Here is an 18,918-nt window from a genome sequence, read left to right on the forward strand (position 1 = left end):
TATCACCTCCCTCTATATCATATAGATACTTGTTTGTTCTCACGAAGCGAAGTGTAATAGTTAAAAAAGGGTCTATATTAGATATAGCAGAGACATGTTTCTATAAACAGATAGACAGACACACAGAACCTTGTTCAATTTAACACAAAAGGAGAATGCTATACATAGAAAAGTCACAAGACTCTGTTTTATCATTCATTCATCAACAAATTGATACTGAGTGAGGCCCAAAAGATGAAGCAGAGGGCGTTAGAAACCGCAACCAAAATTGAGGCCACTGCGTTGTTTGAATGTTTGATATCTCCCACGGCATGTATCAGTAGTATAGATAGTAGTAAAGCAGCCATTGCCCCAACACTGTTTGCCATCCCGTATAAGTTGTCCAATTTCATCTTCTTTTTCTTCGAGTTATCAAACCCCGGTGAGGTCTTAGCAACGCTCAAACAGTTTTTGAGGTCTACACAGAAGCTACAACTACATACAATAGCAGCAATGGCCGATGCAATGAGCAAATACATTTTGATAGCCCCAAAGCATATGACATAAGCTTTAGCTTCAAAATTCATTTCTACCACAACACCAACGAATTGAGGCACCAGAAAACAAGCAGCACTGTCACATATATGCCCAAACCACATGACACCATGTACATCTCCGAATTACTGTTATAGGACTTTGTCTTCATCCCTTTAGCATTATTATGATGATCCATACCTATTCAATTAATGGGCAAAAAAAAAGATCACGAGGAAGATGAACAAAAATAATAATAAAAGAGAAAATTAAGGCACCCAACTGTAACAGTACTGAAAGATGATTAATAATGGAAATATTCCATTTAGTTAGCAATTATTGATAGGATAAGACCGGTGAGCACGCTCTAGTGTCTCAAGAAACATTAGGTTCTAAAGTTCAATATAAAAAGGTTGATTGAATTAAATTGAAACATTTTCTAGTATTTTATTAGAATCTATTTCTAGGAAAATTGTTTCACATCTTGAAGGGTGTCACCGGCTACATGTGTCGGGTGGTTTATCAAATGGATGTGAAGTGGATTGATTAAACATGTGTTATTGTAAACAAAAACATTAGTAATGAGAGAAGCAATCCATGTTGTTGGGCGTGAAACATTTCTATATCATCTTGTTTGAAAGCTCTAGTTCCTGATTAGCCTTGGAATTCCCCGCCTATTGGGGAGAGGGGTTGAATTAATTAGGAAAAAAAGACCAGTGCATGGGCACAAAAAGTTGCTACCATCCGAATCCGGATGAAACGAAGTAACACTATACTAATTTTTTTAAATAAAAAAAATTTCTAGCTAGCTTATATCTATACAAGTATCCTACCTATTACTCCATGTTGACTACCAATAGAAAGAGACACTAAACATGTTGCTTAGGTTAGAAATTAAACTTTATTTTATTTTAAAATATCTTTGAAGGTCATGGGTGTTTTTTTATTTGATGTTTTATATTTTTGTGAGTTTTTTTATTGGAGTTAGTGGAGGCATGAGAGTTACAACTAGTAAATGGTCATGTTAGTGGGTTAGTGGGAGTTTTGCCTACTAAATGATATGTTAGTGGGGTGTTAATTTTCATTTTCATTTATGTTTTGAAGCCTATATAAACCCATGCATTGTACTCATTTTCAATCAAGTGAAATAAAAAGTGTTCTTCCTCCATTTTTATTCTCTTCCAAATATTATAGAGTTGTGTGTGTAACTAGGCCACTATTTCCAACAAAGTGGTATCAGAGCTAGTTTGTGAGAGAGAGAAGAAATGGCAAACAATTCGGTTCCATTTTAAATGCCTCGATTCACCAAAGATAACTATGAAAATTGGTGTATCCGTATGAAGGCAATTTTGGGAGCACAAGATGTGTGGGAAGTTGTTTCCAAAGGTTATGATGAGCCAGAAGATGAGACAACTTTGTCTCAAGCCGAAAAAGATGTTTTACAAGCCATGAGAAAGAAGGACCAAAAGGCGGTGATGACCATCCATCAATGTTTGGATGATGGAATGCTACAAAGAGTTGCTAGTGCAGAAAATGCAAAGCAACTATGAGAGATTCTTGAAAACTCCTTCCAAGAAGTTGATAAAGTGAAGAAAGTTCGCCTCCAAACATTGCGAGGTGAATTTGAAGCATTGCATATGAAGGAATCTGAATCAATTTCAGATTATTTTTCGAGGGTCCTGGCTATTGTAAATCAACTAAGGAGATATGGCGAAACCACCATGACTGATACAAGGGTCGTTGAAAAGATCCTTCGGTCGTTGGATTCCAAATTCAACTACATTGTTGTAGCCATTGAAGAGTCAAAGGATTTGGATTCCATGACTGTTGATCAACTCATGGGTTCGTTGCAAGCTCATAAAGAAAAGGTGGTGAAGAAACAAGAAGCTTTGGAGCAAGTGCTACAAACAAAGTTTTCGTTGAACAAAATAGACGAAAAACATGGAGGAAATCAAAGCAAAGGAGGACGTGGAAATGCACGTGGCCGAGGAAGAGGAGGAGGTCGTGGAAGAGGAGAAAGAAGCGGTCAACACACAACCAACAATGAAGAAAAAATCCATGACTCACAACAAATAAGAGGTCGTGGTAGAGGAAATTACTCAAGGTCATATGGAAGGAAGTATGATAAGTCTCAAATTCAATGTTATAATTGTCAAAAGTATGGTCATTATGCTTCGGAATGTAGAAATGTTGCTAACGATGTTGAAGAAAAAGGCTAATTATGTTGATGAAGAAGTGGAGCCTACTTTGTTGTTGGCATACAAAGGTGAAAGGAGTGATCAAGAAGATGTGTAGTATCTTGACACCGGTGCTAGCAACCATATGTGTGGTAACAAAGAGAAGTTCATTGATATTGATGAATCAATAAATGGCAAGGTGACATTTAGAGACTTATCACAAATTTCGATAAGAGGGAAAGGTAAAACATTGATTCGTTTGAGGAATGGACATCATCAATTTATCTCTAATGTTTATTATGTGCCTAATATGAAGAACAATATTTTGAGTTTGGGATAACTCTTAGAAAAAGGCTACAATATTTCCATGAAGGATTGTAGTCTTTCGATAAGAGACCCATTGGGTAATTTGATTGCCAAGGTTCCGATGACAAAGAACCGGATGTTTTTGCTAAATATTCAAGCCGACGAGGCTAAATGTTTGAAGGCTTGTGTTAATGATTTAACTTGGCTTTGGTACTTGAGACTTGGGCACTTGAATTTTAGAGGATTAGAGTTGTTGGCCAAAAAGAAGATGGTGAAGGGATTGCCTTTCATTAGCAATCCAAATCAATTGTGTGAAGGATGTCTCGTTGGAAAGCAATCAAGGAAAAGTTTTCCTAAAAAAGCTACCACAAAAGCTACGGCACCACTACAACTAATCCATTCGGATGTTTGTGGCCCAATTTCTCCATCATCATTTGGCAAGAATAATTATTTTTTATTATTCATTGATGATTTTAGCCGAAAAATATGGGTGTATTTTCTTAAACAAAAATCGGAGGTGTATGGAATTTTTAAGAAATTTAAAGCACTTGTTGAAAAACAAAGTGGCTATGATGTAAAGGCTCTTCGATCCGATAGAGGTGGTGAATTCACATCAAATAATTTCAAAAAATTTTGTGAAGAAAATGGAATTCACCATCCTTTAACGGTTCCGAGATCGCCCCAACAAAATGGAGTTGCAGAAAGGAAGAACAGAACCATTCTCAATATGGCTCGAAGCATGTTGAAAAGCAAGGAAATGCCTAAAGAATTTTGGGCTGAAGCGGTTAATTGTGCGGTGTACTTGTCCAACCGGTCTCCTACTAGAAGTGTGCAAAACAAAACACCACAAGAAACATGGAGCGGAAGAAAGCCAAGTGTCTCTCATTTGCGGGTTTTTGGGAGCATTGCCCATGTGCACGTGCCGGATGAAAGGAGGACCAAGTTAAACAACAAAAGTGAAAAAATGTTGTTCATTGGTTATGATGCAAATTCCAAAGGTTACAAGTTGTACAATCCAAACAATGGAAAGATTGTCATTAGTAGAGATGTTGCATTCGAAAAGGGTGCCACATGGGATTGGAATACTCCAAATGAAGATTATAATATTTTTCCAATTTCTGATGAGGAGCAAGAAAATGAAGGCATAGAGCAGCCCATTTCTCCACCAACATCACCTCCACCACCATCAATTCAAGATCAATCAACTCCATCATCATCAAGTTCAAGTAACACACCACTACTTCGCATGAGGAGTCTTCGTGACATATATGACGAAACAGATGAGGTAACGGAAAGGTTAGGTGAACTAGCATTTTTTTGTCTCTTTGCGAATTATGAACCCGTAGGATTTGAAGAGGCGGCACAAGAAAAAAAATGGAGAAATGCTATGGATGAAGAAATTAAATCCATAAAGAAGAATGACACATGGGAGCTTGCTACACTTCCAAAAGAGTAAAAGGCAATTGGTGTCAAATGGGTGTATAAAGCAAAGAAGAATGCAAATGGTGTAGTTGAAAAATATAAAGTAAGATTGGTCGCCAAGGGGTACAACCAAAAGCCCGGGATTGACTATGATGAGGTATTTGCACCCGTAGCTCGTTTGGAAACAATTAGATTGTTAATTTCTTTGGCAGCCCAGAACAATTGGAGAATCCACCAAATGGATGTGAAATCGGCTTTCTTGAATGGGTTTCTTGAAGAAGAAGTGTATATTCAACAACCCATGGGCTATGTTGTAAAGGGGCAAGAAAACAGAGTCTTGAAATTGAAAAAGGCTTTATATGGCTTGAAGTAAGCACCAAGGGCATGAAATAAGCGAATTGACAAATATTTTCAAGACAATAATTTTTTAAAGTGCCCATTTGAACATGCTCTTTACTCCAAAGTAAGTGAGAATGGAGATGTATTTTTTGTTTGCTTGTATGTGGATGATTTAATCTTCACATGTAGCAATCCAAAAATGTTTGAAGATTTCAAGAAAGTTATGGCTAGAGAGTTTGAGATGACAGATATTGGCATCATGGCTTATTATCTTGGCATTGAGATCAAGTAAATGAAGGATGGAATTTTCATTCACCAAGAAGGCTATGTTAAGGAAATTCTCAAGAAATTCAAGATGGAAGATTGTAAATTGGTGAACACGCCCATGCAAGTTGGAATTAAATTGTCAAGAGATGAAGATGGAGAAACGGTGAATCTAACATTTTTCAAAAGTCTTGTTGGAAGCTTGAGATACTTAACATGCACAAGGCCGAACATATTATTTGCGGTTGGGCTTGTTAGTCGGTTTATAGAAAGACCTACCATAACTCATTTCAAGGCGGCTAAGAAGATTCTTCGTTACATCAAAGGTACCCTTGATTTTGGGTTATTCTATTCATTTACTAATGATTTCAAGCTTGTGGGTTATTCTATTAGTGATTGGGCCGGAGATTTGGATGATAGAAAAAGTACTTCTGGCTATTGTTTTTTCATGGGAAATGTTGTTTTTACATGGTGTTCAAAGAAGCAACCAATTGTCACCCTCTCAACTTGTGAAGCAGAATATGTTGTAGCCACTTCATGTGTTTGTCAAGCAATTTGGTTGAGGAATTTGTTGAAGGAATTACACATGCTATAAGAAGAGTCAACGGAGATTTTTGTGGACAACAAATCAGCAATTGCTTTGGGCAAGAATCCGGTGTTTCATGAACGAAGCAAGCATATTGATAAAAATTTCATTTCATTAGATAATGCATAACCAAGAAGGAGGTGGAGCTCAAGTTCATCAAGTCACAAGATCAAGTTGCGGATATTTTCACCAAGCCCCTCAAGTTTGCAGATTTTCACAAGTTAAGGAGTTTGCTTGGAGTTGAAAAAAAATCAAGTTTAAGGGGGGGTGTTAGAATTAAACTTTATTTTATTTTAAAATGTTTTTGAAGGTCATGGGTGTTTTTTTATTTGATATTTTATATTTATGTGAGTTTTTTTATTGTAGTTAGTAAGGGGCATGAGAGTTACAACTAGTAAATGGTCATGTTAGTGGGTTAGTGGGAGTTTTGCCCACTAAATGATATGTTAGTGGGGTGTTAATTTTCATTTTCATTTATGTTTTGAAGCCTATATAAACCCGTGCATTATACTCATTTTCAATCAAGTGAAATAAAAAGTGTTCTTCCTCCATTTTTATTCTCTTCCAAATAGTATAGAGTTGTGTGTGTAACTAGGTCATTATCTCCAACAGCTTATAAATCATACACACACACACACACACGTATATGTATATCCATCATATGCATACTTAGGTATTTTGTATTTAATTAGTACACAAAATGAAAAAGTACGAAGATTTGCATACTACCACCTACCAGAAAATTAAACGTTTTGAAACTTTGTGAAGGAGATTAAACCGTCTTAAATCACTCACTCAATCCAATAGGAGAAAAAAGATTAATAAAACAATCACACACTTCAATCTCTTGCAAATAATTCATGACGAAGTTACTTGTTTATTTAGAGAGAGAGAGAGGTGAATGTAAATCCAAATCCAAATCCAACTTGGAATGAGGTGAATGTAAATCCAAATCCAAATCCAACTTGAAATTCTTGGAATTTTAAAGGAGTTGGGAGTGCTTGAGGATTAAGGTACCTGCGATACGTGTGCCTTCGTAGTTAATATTAATAAGTATACTAAAAAGGCCCTTCAACCTTTAAGACTTACTAGTAATTAATTGGGCCTATAATTCTCATTAATTCTTCCTTTTACCTTCACTTGCCACCCAGCACGTGACTTAGTGTGCCACCCGGGAAAGTCCGTTTTGGTCAGACTTTTTTATTTTATTTTCCAACATACCCTTCATTCCATTCTTTATTTTCTTCAACACGCCTCTTTCATCTTAAACCAAAAGTGTATATTACACTCAAAATCCATCCCAAGTTCCAAAATACCCTTGAAATGTCATATTTGCCCTCTCTGTATCTCCTTTACATCAAGGGATTATTACATATAAATGGGGTTAGAGTTTCATATTTACCAAGAGGCTGAGTCAAAGTCTCATATTTCTTAAAAATGAGGTTGACTAAATTGATGACATGGCACATGAATTATTACTGTTTAAAACATGTGGTGCCTAAAATGCCCTTCTCACTATTCCAGCACATTTACCTTATTGCCCCCGTTTAATTTAGTCACTCAACTTGTTGCCCTAAAATACACAGTCACAAATCCAGCGAAGCAAGCCCAGGCAAACACAGCATCACCGAACATGGAACCCTAACCCTCCCTCGTCTCATTCGTGAAGAGCCCTTAAGAGTCCTCTCTCTCTCTCCCCCCATCTCTGTAACAGGATTGAAGCGTAGCCGTTGAGCCCTAACCCTCATTCAAGCCCTCTCTCTTTCCCCCTCTGTAACAGCAAAGCACTTCTCCACGTCTAACCGTCGTTGGTGCACCCTCTCTGTAACCCAGCGAAGCACTTCTCCACTTCTGCCATTCATTTATTGTTGTTCTAGTAATATGGTAAGTACTCTCTCCCTCTTAACACACACACGTTTATATTTTAAATGATTATGGTCCTGATTTAGTGTTATAATATTTTTTTTTTTTTTTTTTTCCAATTGGATGTCTGATTTTCATGGAGGTTATGTTTATATATATTCTCCTCTTATAATTTCTATTATGCAATCATATATATATAATTTCTATTCTGCAATCAAGATTGTTGTTGCTCTGTTTGTTGTATATGTTTGAAATGTGCGTAACAAAATGTTGCTCTCTTGTGCGTGACAAAATTAATTTTTAAAACTCAGTTTTATCCCACCAACAAAGGCAAAATTTTCATAAAGTAGATACTTAATTAATCAAATGTTTTTTTTTTATTTTTTATTTTTCTTCTTCTTCTTTTGTAATTAGGTTTGCTTGTTTTTGAAGAGTTCATGCTTTCTTTATACGTTGACTGAACTGAAATCCCAAATGTTATCCTACAATCTTTCCACTAGCATGGGTTTTCATACTTAAAATACTCGGAATTTGCTGAAGAAAACATAATTAAACAGGATAAAAAACAAATTTCCATGCATGTCCTTTGTTACCTGCTGAATTTTTTTTTATAGAACATTAATCTGATCTTAAAACTTAAACATTGTACTGTTAATGCCTACCTGTGTATAGTAGAGATTCAATGTCCCTAAATCCAAATAATTCATGTTCTTTAAATTTACTAGGACCATGTGGAAGCAAGTGGCAGTACGTGTGGTGCCTACAGGCTTTTTGTTGGATTTCACTAGTTAGCTAACTAGCTTGTGCCAAGGTAACAAGCTTAAATCCTATCTTCATAAGTCATTTGCTCTGGAGACCTTATGATACAATCAATGAATGTAAACTGTAAAGAGGCATGCATGTGATAGTCTTTGGGTAGGGACACTTGTTATCAAATGTTTGTGAAATCTACATTCCCATTTGCATTTGCTTAGTAAAAGAATTGTTTAAGATTACTAGTATTGGTTCTACAATATTAAATTAAAAACAAGTTTTTCATACATACTATATTTGTTGTGGTTTAGTGGTTGAAATGTAATTAAATATAAAATTTGAGTTTGGTTCAATTAAATGAAAATGCTTTATAATAATTTCATGATTAATATCTTGGGTGTTAAGAATCACTAATAAAGATTTTAGTTCTCAATATAAAACAAAAGGGAAGAAGCTACTCTGTTTGTGCCTTATAGATGAAGTAACAAATCTTCATGGTTATGCTATGATTTGTGCCTTAGCTTACAAGGTTGGAAGTCTTTGGTAAATGTTTTCACTAGGGAAACATAGCATTTTAGAGCATGTCAGTGATGGCCTTGGTGTCTGATAATTACCAACATTTAAATAAATTAGATAAATAATTCTTTTTAGTAGACTGATTGAATATGTTAACATTTTTAAACGATTAAAAAATTTAGTCTAAGATATTGCCATGCAATGACCAGAAATGGAAAAGATTTCTTCACCATCTGTTCATGAAATTTGAATGGTTTTAAACAACAAATTTCTAGATATGCTTACAAGTTCCCCCCGCGCCCCCCCCCCCCCCCCCCCCCCCAACCGGTGAAGAGTGCAAGCTGCTTTATACCTAAGCCCAAATTCAGTTGAAAATACAAGACACGAACAATAATGGGAAAACTGTTATATGACCTTTACGTCTAAATTGTATTTACGGGAAAAGAAAGAGAGAATGAAAGAAAGAAGTAAATTTCGATCAAAATTCTGTCCAAGACTGATGCTTTGGAAGTTATTTAGTTTCTAACGAGATGAAAAAGAGAAAATATAAAGCAGTAGGTAGTTATCTAAACACCAGTTATATAAATAATAATAAATAAATAAATTAAGTACTTATTCAGTTTTATCAAAAGGGATGCAGAAAAACTCCTCCGAAGATAAACATATTGTCATAAAACAAGACATAGCATTGGTAATACTAATACCTCTTCGGGCGTTGATTCTCTTCTTGAATAGCCGAATTGGGTCATAACCCTCCAAACACGCCGCATAAATAATTATCCTGACATTGAAATTCAAGCAATTTTCAACCCATCAAAGAACCAAAACAAATAGCCCGAACTTTCTATATATATACACACACAGAAAAACAAAAATTGGTAAGAGGGGGACATAGAAGGTGATCTCTCTGGCGGCTCTGGGGCTGCAAAACCTGCCACTCTCGTCAATTCTGGGCAGCATTTCTCTGGGAGATGAGAGAGAGTTTGCCGATTTTTTAAGAACTTCCCCAACAGCCGTGAGAGCTGAAGAAGTGCGAAGAGGAGAGCTTAATAGAGAAATTAAGCTTTCTGAGAATTAGGTTTTGAGTAGCATTCTCTATACCAGATCAGAATATGACACCTCTTTGCATTATTTGGAATCAAAGTAGAAATAGAAGTTAGAACTAAATTGAAGAGTAACATTACTTTTTGTATAAATTGAAGAGTAACACTACTTTTTTATCTAATATATTCTACACCCGTGCATATATATAAATATATTGTGGAACATACATATTAAATTGATGACTTAATATGAATGCCACAATTAAACACACTACCTTAGGGGGGGTATTCCCAAAGTTTCTCATTTTATCTGTTCGATTTTCTAATAATAGATAATAAATAATCTCCTATTGTGTACAGAATCACAACACTTACTCCAAAAACATATTATATATATATATATATATATATATATATATATATATAATATTGTGAGTTGAGTTGAGAATTTCACTTGATAGAGCTTTGATGTCAAATAAATAAAGAAAGACAGGTTTCATAAATGAGGAGTGAAGAGGTTGAGGGAACACTGACAATATTTCTTTGTATTTTGCTCTGTTTTGAAAAGGCTACATGAGAGAGCTCTCTCTCTCTCTTTGAGGTGGATCTGATTTTTTTGGTCCAAAACTCTGGCACTACAATCAAACCAAAGACACCACCTTTATGTGAAGGTGAATACGGATACTACATGTCTTTGCACTAGGAAAGGAATCAAAATCAAAATCAAAATCAAAATCAAAACAGCTAATGGGTGATTTAAAGTTTTCAATGGGAAACAGATAAGTGTAGTACTACTAAAGTCTGTTTTAAGAGAAAAGCCTTCAAACATGGTAGAGTTTATAGATTTTTGTGGGGATTGCCTTATTAAATCTGCCTATGCTCTTTTAGCTGCATTATATATATTTCTCGCAATCGAGATATACATGGTTTTACCCCACTAATTCTCGGAGCTCCCAAAGAATTATTTGTACTCATGAAAGCGTAGTCTCAAAGAATTATTTGTACTTATGAGGAATCTAATTTTAAATCTGGTGCTTCATGTACTTTTATTTTTTGATTTTCAATTGTATCCAAACATCTTATTTTTTTATATTTCCATTAAAATGGTATCTCTCTTTGATTTTGGATCATGTGTGTGATTATGAAATTATGTGTTGATTTGTAAGGTTGCTTTCAGCTTTGGACAAAAATAAAATGAAATGCTCTTTGAATTATCGACTCTCAATTAACTATGTTGGCAGCCTATTGCAATCGATTAGAGTGATTAATAAATTCTTAAAATTTTGTTTCTTGTGAGGGAGGGTCTAATTTTGTAATTTTGCTTTAATGGTATTTGATAGTAACAGAAAAATTCAGTAAGTTAATATTTATATTTGGTTTTATACTAAGTCGCATAAAGTGGTAGATAGAGCGCAAAAGCAACAAAATTAAATTACAAACAAATCGTGAGAATGGGAGCTAGATTTACACCTGTTAAAAAGAATTGTATAACCTAGATTTTAACACAAACACACTTGTCATAGGCTAGCTACACCTATTGTAACTTCTGCGGCTAGCTATTGGTCACTGTTCTTGTTTGTTTGAGTGTGTTTGGATCATAAAAAAACAAACATATTTCAGCCACTACATGAATAGCTTCCCAATGAGATTGAGGAAAAACTTCAAGACAAAATGGCTGAGCTAAATCTAGTTTATGATTATGTTAAGTGCTGTTAGGAGGAGATTGAAACAGCACTGGACCGTCAATAAGCACATCAATCTTAAGAATCATAGTGTGAACTATACTCTAATACAGGTCCATAGAACACGTGTGCCATTAGGGGAGAGAAAACCCTAACGTACCTCGATTTGGAAGGAGAAAGAGAAGGAATGAGAGAAATGGTATAATAATACTTGTTTAACCTTCCAAACAAAAAACCTTTAGGAGTCATCCAAACCAACATGAATTTGTTCTAATTTTTACAAGAGTTAGGCTGAAATATTTAAACATAACACGACTTTGTCATATATATGTATGTTTATACATGATTTTAACACACACACACTGGCCATAAGCCTAAATACCACACATTAACTAGTACATAATGGAACACATACACAAAACTAGTAGTAATCATGATGCAACTAATAAGCTCCATATGATCAAAGTAGTTTCACGGCTTATTTATCATTAAGCAGTAGTTGCCATGGACTGATATAGATATATATTCAAAGCATATAATTTTAAATTTTTAAGCTCATTACATCAACAAACTATCAAGACTTTCATTTTATTTTTGTCCAAATCTGAAAGCAACCTTACAAATCAACACATAATTTAATAACCACACACATGATCCAAAATCAAAGAGAGATACCATTTTAATGGAAATATCAAAATTTAGTTAAAACCATTAATACTGACCATGGTTATATCCATTTGAAATTTTAAATTCACATTGTCAGTTATAACCAATACACACCACAATATTGGTCGATAGCTATGAGTAGTATCAATTCACTCCGTTAGAAAATAATATCTATGTAAAATCAGCTATATCTGTATCTTCCTACAAAAAGAGTCAGACTAAATCAGCTATATCTGTATTCAAGCTATATATTCAAGGCTCTTTGATGACTGCAGACTAAATCCTCAGCAGAACGTAGGAATTTAGGAGTTAAAATTCAAAGCCACCAACACATAGGTAGTCCAATTAGTTTTTATGTATAATTAATTATTATAACTCAATTTAGATCAAGAATTATTCAAGATTGTTGCCTCTTTCTCAAATGGCATGTAGAGTATACCTCTGTGTAATATGTCTTTAGGCATCTACGCACATGATAGAATTGATGCAAAAGCTAGCAAACTCTATGAATGAGGCTTTTTTAATATATGTATTTAGCATTAATTTATAAAAAAAATGTATTTAGTATTAATTTATTATTCCAACATTCCCTTGTACTTGTCTCCCCCATTTTCAAGACTTACACATATAATATTTGTGTGTGAAAAATAATCAACACTCTGCTCTCTCTCTATTTAACTCTCAATTTTTTATTTTCAATCTATATTGTCCCATTTAACTCTCTATTCATCTCATAATCTCCCTCATCTTGTATATATGTTTGTTGTACACATAGTGATACAATTATCTAGTAATCAATGGCATTGATTTTGTGGTTGTATTTTGATTTGAAAAAGGTCTGTAGTGTGTGTTTAGGAAAAGTTTAATCTTGACACCGCCTATCCCTATTGAGGGAATTAGTAGTGTTTCGGTGTAAATAGATCTCTAAATTACATTATATAATTATGATATTTAATTGTTTTATATTTCATTTTTTTTTGAACTTCATATTTAGTTTTTTTTTTTAAACTAATGAGTCAATTTTCGAAGCAGTTGGACAAATGGATGAGAGACAAATTATATGCTATTGTCGATTTGATGGGAAAATTGACAAAAATGAGAATGGGGAAATTATATACATCGGCGGTGTCACAGACCCTTTTATGATTACAACAACAACAACATACGAATCATTTATAAATGAGTTACAACAACGTTCATCTTCAAACATGAGTGGTAAAGTCATATATTATACCACCGAATCTAACAAGAATGAACTTTTGAGGATGACGGGAGAATCTGGATTTAGAGTGATGCTTCTAGTGAGTGGTCCCATGCTAAATGTGTATATGGAAGATGCAGAGCCTGTAATTGCATCATGCACAATTCCTACTGATCATAGTGAGAGGTAAGACACATATATTTAAAGTAATACATTGATGTATGCGCTGCATAGGTTATGTGATTTTTAATATACCTTTTTATCCACTTGTAGACAATTTGTTGAAGCCACATCGCCAATTGGTCTTCTACAAAGTGTTGCGTCAACGTCTTCATTTCCTCCGATAAATGCGCATCGGGATTCTTTCCGACACATTGATGACATTCTTTGCGTGGATCAGCTTTTTGACAGCCCAAATGATTTCAAAGATGCACTCGTTTTGTTTGGTCTTCGTAATCATTTTCGGTTCAAGTACTTGGACAATAGCAGAAAATATTATAGAGTTGTGTGCGAGGTTAATAATTGTCCATGGAAATTATCAGCTGGTTGTGAAGGAAGTGGTGATATAGTGAGAATCAAGCGGTTTAATAATGTTCACACTCACACTGCTCAAGACATTTCAGATTATAAAGCCATTTTTTGGTCGAAGGAAATGGGTCGAGCTATTGTGAACAAGGTTAGGGACAATCCTAAATGCACCCCCAAGACTATTTCCACAGACATAAACGGTGAATTTTCTGCTAAAATGACTTACATGCAATCGTGGAGAGCTAAGGAGTGTGCACGTCATATCATTGAGGGAAATCCCAAGGATAGCTATATTTTAGTCCCGTGGTTGTGTGAACGAATAGCAGAATATATTCCTGGGACAATTACATCGTGGGAGTGCACGGATGATAGGAGATTTAAGCGAGTGTTTGTAGCTTATGGGTGCTCCATACGAGGTTTCATCAACTATTGCAGGCCCATGTTAGCAATCGATGCTTGCCACTTGAGTGGCAATTATAAAGGAACAATGCTTGGTGCAACGGGGTTCGATGCGAATGATGGCTTGTGGCCTTTGGCGTATGCTGTTGTTTCTTCTGAGAATGATGATGATTGGCATTGGTTCTTGAGCAAGGTGAAAGAGATTCTAGATGGTCGCATTGTGACAATCTTAACCGACAGGCATCCGAGCCTAATAAGTTGTATTAGAGATATTTTTGGCTCCCAGTACCACTCATGGTGTCTTCGTCACCTAACGGCGAATTTTTCTACATCCATTCTTGGGAGACAAAGTTTAGGATTGAGGGCTTCGGGTAAAGAGCATGCGAAAAAATTACTCGATAAAATTGCATATGCTCGAACTGTAGATGAGTATAAGAATGCATTGGCTGCCATGCGGGTATTTCGAGGGGAGTTATGTGATTGGGTTTTGGCGAATTCACCTGAACATTGGTCAAATGCTATGTTTACTTCCAAGCGTTGGGATAAATTATACACCAATCAAGCAGAGTCCTTCAATGCATGGGTGAAAGAAGAGAGGGTTTTTTCAATCACAAGGTTGATGGATACACACATGCAAAGACTCAGCAAATTTTTATACCAAAAGAGTTTGGACGTTCAGAAGTGGACTATCCCGGTTGGGGATCGTATTGAGGAGAAAATAAAAAAAGAGCAAGAGTTAGCTCTTGGTTTTCAGTCGATGCGTGTTTCGCCTACTGAGTGTACAATATATGATCGAGACAGAAAACCATTCAGGGTGGTATTTGGCAGTGAAAATTCTTGTAGTTGTTTGAAGTGGACCATGAGTGGGATTCCTTGTTCGCATGCATGCTATGCCATCCATGAATTATCTTTAAATATTTATGAGATGGTTGATCCATGGTTTAGGGTTGAAACACAACAAAAACTATGTGAACATCTCATGTCTTCTGTCCCCATGCATGATATGCCGAATGCAGCTGCTGTTGCTGCAGCTGACGGTGAAGGTGCTTCCCATCTTAGGCCTCCTGCGGTAACACGTCCCCCTGGACGACCTCGTATTAAACGAATCGAATCACAATTTCAAAATGTAAGGTCGTTACACTGTTCGCGATGCGGCGAGAATGGTCATAATCGTCGAAAGTGCAAGGCTCCTATACCTGGATAGAATAGTTATATAATTGCTAATTCTAGTGGAGTTATTTTGTAAGGTGTTAAGGCCTTAAATATGGAATTATTTTGTAATTACTATTAATTCCTTGGAGCTCCCCTACTGCATTAGTATAACTATGTTGTGATAGTATTTCTAACTTATTTAGAAAACATTTCTAAGTATGATGTAACTTATTCTAAGTTGAATCTGTATTATTCGTCTGGTGGTTTATTTTGGTATTGAAATTATTTTCCTGGGTCCTCGTATGAGTCTCATGTGGAGTGTTATTTAAAAATCATAGGTGTGTGAGTTTTCTGGCAGCTGGAGGGTCGTGAAAGCAAGGAGGTTATGGGATTATGTGACAATGGACGGGCTTACATGTTACATGCTTACGGAAGGCTAGGAAAATAACATCATATTAAAGTCATTATGACTTGTTTCCTCACTATTAATTCCTTGGAGCTCCCCTACTGCATTATGACTGTTATTTCAACCACAATTTACCTCGTGAGTCTCTCTCTTCCTCACTTTCTTTGTGTCTCAAAAATTATATGAACATTGTGTTTACATTATCAACATTGTTTGACAGATGAGGCTGAATGGATAAATCAGTACAAAGGAAGAGTGTTCAGTTTAAACGACAAGCCTGTGGTGCATAAAATTTGGCTGCCGAATGAGGAATGCCCCAGATTGGCAATGTCTAGAGCCTTTGGGGACTACTTTATTAAGGATTTTGGACTTATATCCGTCCCTGAAGTGAGGTGTTGTCACATATAACCAGCAGAGACCAATTTGTTGTGTTGCGAACCGATGAGGTATGTATGGCACTTTTTGGTATTTATCACTTGTTCTTTTTTATACAATGACAAAGAAAAAGACTTGTTTGTTTCTCTATTAAATGTCCAAAAGATCACGTGAACGAATACGTTTCAAACTCACGAGCATAATTGACAATAATCACTTCAAATTATGTGATATCAGTTATTATTAATGAGTTTACAGGTTTTTGTTTTGGCTCAAATTGATTGGATTTTGAAATTAGTATGGATTTTTGAAGTTAATCTTAACATGCTATGATCCTTGTTTTGTAAGCAGAATTCTTCCTATCTCTTCCTTCAAACCTTATTTAATCGGTAAGAAAATTTATTGATTTAAATTGATAGAAGAAAAATTGTGTGTTTAAGCTTCCAATGGACTTGGTTTCATGCAAATTGTTTGAGAATTTCTTTTTTATTGATTTTTCAAAGTGAAGTATGTATTTCTGGGAAAAATTGTTTCAAATAGATTTTTGGGCTTCCTTCTGATTTTTTGTTGTCCAAATTGTCCAATCATGTTTGATAGAATAAAAAAATAAATAAACAATAATAAAAAGGATTTTGCTATAATCTTAGTTGACTACTGTTACCCCATTTATTTATTTATTTTGTTTAGAGTCTTGCTTTTGGTTACTAGCGCCTAATAAAAAAGTTGTTTGCTCATATGTCCCTTATTTTTGAGTTTTTTCATTTAACCATCTCCACTTGTACAATATTTTGGTGTTATATTTTGTTTAATTGATTTGCATGTACTTCAAATGTAGTCTTCCCGCTAGGGGCTGGGAAGAGATAACAACGGGAGCGTCGATTGCATGGCTATCAAGTACATCAAATTTGTAAGTTATATGGTCTTTATGTTCGATAAAAATCTTTTATGATTGCACATTTGTAATGCTTTTTATACTCATACTCGGGGGGGTCACATGCCTTTAAGTGACCAATTTTATGGTGTATCATGAACTTTATTACCTTATTGCTACATCGGCCCATGTGGAGCCCATTTTTTTTTTTCTTGTTTTAAAATGTTGAAAGCATGGGAGTATGGGATCATCGTATGTGGAGGTTTTGATTGATTGTTGTGGAGGAGAAGTTGTTGATATGTTGTTTAATGAGTTAATGCAAGTTCTCACGTTCTTCGTACATGTTGATATGTTGTTTAATGAGTTAATGCAAGTTCTCACGTTCTTCGTACATGTTGATATGTAGAGGTTTTGCTAATTTTCTCTTAAACCCAACTCATTCATCAACGCTCTCTTGCTCTCTCTCTCTCTCTCTCTAGTCTTGTTCATCGTTTTGCTAGGATTTCTACTCTATTTTTATACAATTTTAATCCCTATATATATATATATATATGCTGTTCCTAAAACATCAATTTTGGATTCAGGAATTGGACACAAAAATGTCGCGATTCCCTCTCTCCGATCAGAAACTTCGAAGGCAAAATTTGTGCGAAAAAGTATGTGTTTCCATCTGCTTGTGTGTGTTTATGTATGTTCGCCAACCAATTGATATTTTCGGCTTTCTGTTTCGTTGCAATGAATTCAAGAAAACGAGAAAAGTTTAAATTCTTTTAGCTTTTGTATCGAATTCCTTTTGATTTTCTTTCTTTTGTTTGTCTTCGTGAATTTGTTGGACTTTTGGATTTACTGTGAACTACGGTTTCTTCGTCTACTATTTGAATGTTTCTTTTTTTTAGACGATATCTAGTGTTGTTTGCAATATCTTTAGATTTTTGTGGTTGATGTTCCCATTAATTTCTTGGATTTTGATTTTTTTTCACGTAAGGGTTTCTTTAGCATATTTGGATGGTTTATTGTCTACGAATATGAGTTTTCAGGAATTTAGGGTTTATTTGTTCAACTTGTATAGATTCTGCACGACTATAATTTTTGACATCATTAGATAATTTTTTGGATGGTTTGGATTTCCATGGGATTCAACATGAAGATTCAGGGAAAACACACTCAATATGTTTTTGTTTCTATTTGTATAAATTTGGATTTACGTAGTTCTTTCTTTATTCAGAGAAATAGACCCAATAAAGTTTAAATAATCAATAGGTCCCATAATCTCTTGAGAGAGGTGCAATGAGATTGTGATCAAAGACACATCAAATAGAAGAAGTGAATTCAAATATATTTGATAATGAAGCAATAGGTATAGCCATTTTTGGGCTTTCCTTTCACAAGTCCTCATTGGGGGGATCCACAACACTTCTCCCTTTTCCCCTTATAACTTCCTCCCACTAATTCGAATTAGGTCTAGCCGTCCTCCTTCATTCTCCATTTTTGTGTATGCTTAGTAGTGGGCTTAGAAGAGCAAGATTGGGTTGAATGACCAAAAGATTCACAATCTAACATCTGTGACTTCTCATATAGCTTCCTCTCTATATATACCAGTCTCGAACCTTGACCAGTGGGTTTATAATTCAAACCATAAGCCAACAGGCTATAAGGTGAACCGGTAAGCATTTTCATTTCTCCAGTTGTTAGGTTTCTAAGTGAGGAAAATAGATAATAATGTAATATTATCATATGTCCTATTGTCTTGGATTACAAAGAATTTTTACTCGAAAGGAACCAAAATAGTTGTAGAAGACAGTAACGAGTTTCAGGTTTTGTTTTTGTGTTCCATATAAAGAAAATATTACATTTCA

At 35.1% G+C, this 18,918-nt stretch overlaps 1 protein-coding gene and 1 long non-coding RNA gene across 2 annotated transcripts; both read left to right on the forward strand.

Annotated features, from left to right (window-relative positions):
* The first annotated feature begins 5,049 nt into the window (after positions 1 to 5,049).
* On the forward strand, positions 5,050 to 5,616 carry LOC132314210 (secreted RxLR effector protein 161-like). Its single transcript, XM_059813102.1, has one exon. It carries the CDS (start codon positions 5,050 to 5,052, stop codon positions 5,614 to 5,616), a length of 567 nt encoding a protein of 188 aa, XP_059669085.1.
* A 1,374-nt stretch (positions 5,617 to 6,990) lies between these two features.
* Positions 6,991 to 18,331, forward strand: LOC132311765 (uncharacterized). Its single transcript, XR_009483099.1, has 6 exons — positions 6,991 to 7,491; positions 8,196 to 8,281; positions 15,749 to 15,954; positions 16,037 to 16,262; positions 17,027 to 17,098; positions 17,647 to 18,331. It is a non-coding gene; the product is annotated as an uncharacterized LOC132311765 (long non-coding RNA).
* The last annotated feature ends 587 nt before the right edge of the window (positions 18,332 to 18,918 follow it).

The sequence above is a fragment of the Cornus florida genome, unplaced genomic scaffold (genome assembly GCF_030987335.1).
Source record: "Cornus florida cultivar Cherokee Brave unplaced genomic scaffold, ASM3098733v1 CherokeeBrave_3.0.0_Hap2_Chr06, whole genome shotgun sequence".
NCBI lineage: Eukaryota > Viridiplantae > Streptophyta > Magnoliopsida > Cornales > Cornaceae > Cornus > Cornus florida.